Source organism: Notothenia coriiceps, unplaced genomic scaffold (genome assembly GCF_000735185.1).
Source record: "Notothenia coriiceps isolate Sejong01 unplaced genomic scaffold, NC01 NC01_scaffold00031066, whole genome shotgun sequence".
Classification (NCBI taxonomy): Eukaryota; Metazoa; Chordata; class Actinopteri; order Perciformes; family Nototheniidae; genus Notothenia; species Notothenia coriiceps.
The window spans coordinates 1-4567 of NW_011363767.1; the positions used below are offsets into that span (position 1 = coordinate 1).

The 4567-nt window shown below is 44.2% G+C and overlaps 1 protein-coding gene across 1 annotated transcript; it reads right to left on the reverse strand.

Annotated features, from left to right (window-relative positions):
* Window positions 1–123: 123 nt before the first annotated feature.
* LOC104959799 (epsin-2-like) lies at window positions 124–1884 on the reverse strand (the record flags this gene model as incomplete). Its single annotated transcript, XM_010787707.1, has 3 exons — window positions 1107–1884; window positions 307–461; window positions 124–188 (listed from the first exon to the last, which is right to left on the reverse strand). Coding segments are annotated over exons 1-3 (651 nt in total), but the record flags the coding sequence as incomplete, so codon positions are not given.
* Window positions 1885–4567: the final 2683 nt, after the last annotated feature.

The window sequence follows — 4567 nt, forward strand, 5'->3', positions numbered from 1 at the left end:
TGTGTGTGTGTGTGTGTGTGTGTGTGTGTGTGTGTGTGTGTGTGTGTGTGTGTGTGTGTGTGTGTGTGTGTGTGTGTGTGTGTGAGAGAGAGAGTGTGAATGTGCTGAGGAATGCAGCCCTACTGCGGAACTGTGAGCCAGAACAGGGGGAGGGGCAGGTTTCAGGATGTAGGCCAAAGTTTCACCAACTGGGACGCACAATACAGTATAATGGAATATTTGGTATCATATGTGCTTCTTACACAGATGAAACGAGCAGTGTGTGTGTGTGTGTAGCCTCTGTGGCGACTATAACGCAATACTCACAGCCATGGTAGGAGGCAGGTGAGCCCTCCGACCTGCCGTACTCTTCGCTGTAGGAGGTGGAGAGGTTAGGCTGAGACGAGCCTCGGCCAAAACCCATCTGACTGCTCCCTGTGGACACCTGGGCCATGCGCTCTTTGGTCTTCAAAGCCTGAGACCTAGTAGGACAACAAATAAAACACAGTATCAGCTTCTGAACAACAATCTTGTCTTAACTAAGATTCTTCTAATCCTTCGTGTGACGTTCAAAAAGACAACGTAAGCATAAGGTATTAAAAGAAAAGGGGAAATAGTCTTTAGAAATGGAAATGTGCACGAGTGAGACGAAGTCTATTTCTTAAACAGCCATGAGAATGAGGCTTTTAAATAGTTCCCAATTCAAAAATGGCAAGCCAAAATCATTCATTAGAATTAAACATGCTGCCAAACAAATGGTGAATCACACCCCCCCCACCCTGGGCCAACTGATATGATTGGTAGTTTTCAGCACCAGAGCAGATATACAGTAAGAGTGAATAAATTATGTTGCTTGATAAAAATAAAAAAAGGACATATTTTAGCCAATGGCTCGTCAGTAACTCTTTTTTAAGAGGCCATTTTAATTGGATGAGCACATGTGTAATTCAGAGTTGGAGAGGGTTGCTGTCACATCCACAAACCCACAGAATCGGGAGTACTTTTGTAAAAAAAAGTTGGGCACAGGCTTTTCCGATAGGACAGAATAACGTGGCATGATTACTGAGGCTTATCGCAAAAGTCAACCCCTAATATTTCTGAGTTTTGGATTAAAAAAAGTCTCTTACCTTTCTCCTTTGAGGCGCTCCTCGTCTTTGAGTAGGACCACCAGCTGCTTGCTCTTCTCCCTCACGTTGATGCCTTGGTCTTTGCCGTCTCTGTCGATAAACTGGAAGTCCTTTAGGGTCTGGATGGCGAAGATGTTCTCTTTGCACTGCAGCGCCACTCGCTCTGAGCCCGTCTTGATCAGATAGTCGAGCAGCGTGAGCGCCTTGTAGACGTGGCGCCAGTTCTTGCCGTGGTCGTTGAGCCGCTTCCAGATCATGCTCATGATCTCGCTGAAGGCCACCACGTTGTAGGTGAGGTCGGCGATCTCGGACATGAGCGAGGACGACGGGCCCCAGGGGTCGTTGGAGGTGGACTCTCGGACTTTCTTCTCCGCGTCCGAGTAGTTGTTCACCATGTTCTTCATCTGCCGGCGAATGGTGGAGCTCGGCATGGCGGCGGTGGAGATGGGACGAGTGGGAAGAAATAAAAACGTACACTCTCACACAGGAGAGAATCTATGACCCCCAAAGAATATTTAGGTAGAGAACACAGAGGGTGTATACGTGTTTGTGTGTGCTTCAGGTGAAGCTCAAGTTATGTGTCTGTGCGAGTGTGTCCTTTCTCAAGGCACGGCGGTGGCGTGTGCACGAAAGTCTTCTTGTGTACAGCGTTGCGTGTGTTGTGTATGTTTGTTTATGAGGCTTCGCCAGGCCAGTGCAGTGTTCCTGAGTCCTCCAGAGCAGCGTCTGTTAAAACCATCTCCACACACACAGTGCTGGCTGCACATGTGACCACGCCATCACCTGGAACAAATAGACAACAGGTTAGTGGAAGGAAAAAGACATTTGAGAAAGATAAGAGAGGTAAGAACAGAGGAAAATGGTGGACGAACTAAAGAGCAAACACTACAAAACTTCCTTTTTTATTATTATAAGTTGCACATTAACTGCTGACATTGTGTCTCTACAACTAAAACTTGATGTTGTATGCCAATAATATTATTAATCCAAATCCCTTAAATATTTGATTCAACCTACCTTTCTTCAGGAAATATAGGAGAAACAAATGTCTTAACAAGTGTTTTGATCAACACTACGAAAATCTGGTACAGTCAGAGCTAATCAGTGACTTTCTTAAAAGATTATGAACAAAGAAATCGAAAATATCATTTGTATTTATACGAGCAGCTGTAGGGCCTTCCTTTTTGAAACTAGACCAAACAATGTTTCATGGTTTCACACTTTGATAAGCAATTTCCATGCCTCCTTCTTATTAACTGGGGCCAGGTGGTTTTTCCACTGTTGTAATCTCACTCGAGTTTACAGTAACCTGAGTGAATTTCAAATTACAAGGCAGGGTGTTGAACATGAATAACATAAGAGCAGTCAGGTCTGTGTGGTGGTTAAGTTGCGTATTGGGTGGGCTTGGAGGGCAAGACATAGGAGCAAAGATCGCAGGACACTCAAAGAAAACGCAAGATTGGTGGGAATAAAATCAAAGATCAATACGACGGAAAAAAAACATTAAATAAATGTTTAAAGAGCATAAACAATAAAAAGAAAATACAACAATTGTCTCAAACGATAATAATCAAATAACGTGGTGTGATTATTTTCTTACGATACTGCGAAGAATAACCTCAATAACAACATGGTTTGTTGTTGCTAGCTTTGTGGAAAATGTACCACTAAGTAGCTCAAAGTAAAAGCGAATTTTAGCAGAGCTGGAATCAATGTTTTCCTTATTTATAATTCTCAAGCAATTCAGTATTTAACCAGCCTTTATCGAGGCTCTTCCCCATAACGACAGTATTGACAGTCATTATGAGACACGCCAGAACACCGAGTGAGTAAAAATGTGTTTCCACCCTTTGGTGGGTGTCAGGAGAAATTAACCAATTGCAGTCAGATGAAGAATACACAAGTGACTCGTCGGTCCTGTTTCTATCAGATCAGCAGCACAGATACGAATCACTTCCAGACACTCGCCAGTATGGAGACATTGTAGCGATTCACAGCTGTGTGACCACCTACACATTTCATTTCCATAATGCAAACTCTCTCAAGCACGAAAAAGTCACTTTACTGTGAAGTTATGAAACACACATTTACCGTTCACGCAGCTTCTGTTTAGCCAAGAGGTGTGGCTTATGTTAACATGGTATGGTACGCTTGGACAGAACCGATCATTCCAATGAGCAAAGCATCTGTTTGGCTTGGTCATTCAGGCAGATTAGTATGTTGATAATGTTTATGAAAACAAGATGGTGCATTCTGTTTCACAGTGATGCTCTCGTGTTTTTTTTAGTTATAAAATCCAGCACAACTTTTTCCTCTCCTCAGTGCGGGCTGGCCCTCGCTCGGTGCATTTTCCTCTGCAGCGGTGCAGCCCATCCAGCACTAGGTTGGCTCAGGAAGGCTGCAAATGAAGGTGGGTGGCAGGCCCAGTTGTGAGCATTGCACCGAAACGTACTAGCCGCCTTTTTCCCGTTGCTACTTCCATCCGAAGTGGACTGTCCCTCAGTGCTTTAGGGGTGTGGTCAGAAGCCGGTCGAGCCGTCTTAAAACCCCGAACTCCGTCTCGTTCACCATGTGGGAGTGGCTTTTTTTTTTTTTAATGCAGCTTAATCTTGATTCATATCTACAACAGCTATTTGTTTATGATTAAATTGTTAACCCCACAAAGTTGTTTACAAAAGCTCTTCATATATCTAGCGTCTTCACTTGGCTCTCAAGGTGCACTGGATGATGCATTGTGTAAATAATTGTTAACTAAATATTGAGGATAGTAAATGAATGTAACACTGATTAGGATGTTTTGCCTAGCGTATTCTATACCCACTAGTGCCATAAAACATATGACGCATTTACATCATCTGACTGCACCCTCACCAAATCCTTTTTTAAATGAATCCTTCTTTCTGAATAAGGATCTGTTTGTGACCACTGTTGCTCAGACTACCATCTAGACCCGAGATGACTTATCCTATTCAGTAATCTGATCCCCGCGCCAAGCGTGTACCGACCTGCCCCACAACCTCCTGCTTTCATTACCGAGGGACGAGTTCTAGAAGTGATTAACAGTCTACGCAGACTCCGTGGTGAATGCAACACAATTTTTCAATTTCAAAAGTAGCAAATGGCTATGAAGAGATTTACACACTTGTATGCATTTGTTTCAGGGAACTTCCTGCCTAGCAATTCCATGGAAAGACAGCTGGGGTGGACGAGGGTGAGGAAACGAAGAGGAGCGTGAGACTGTGTTGGGGGGGGGGTAAGAAAACAACTTGGCACATCCCCTAAATTGACTAAACGTTAGTGAAATGTGATTCCTGTGGAGCGTGCCCCCCCAAACTTTCCCTCCTCCCCCTTCTCCCCCCCCCACTCCTCACCCTGCATCCGCACGAATACTGCTCAGACCTAATGACACATCTGCTGCTATAATCACCTATTCACCCATAGCAGACAGGAGGAAGAGAGGA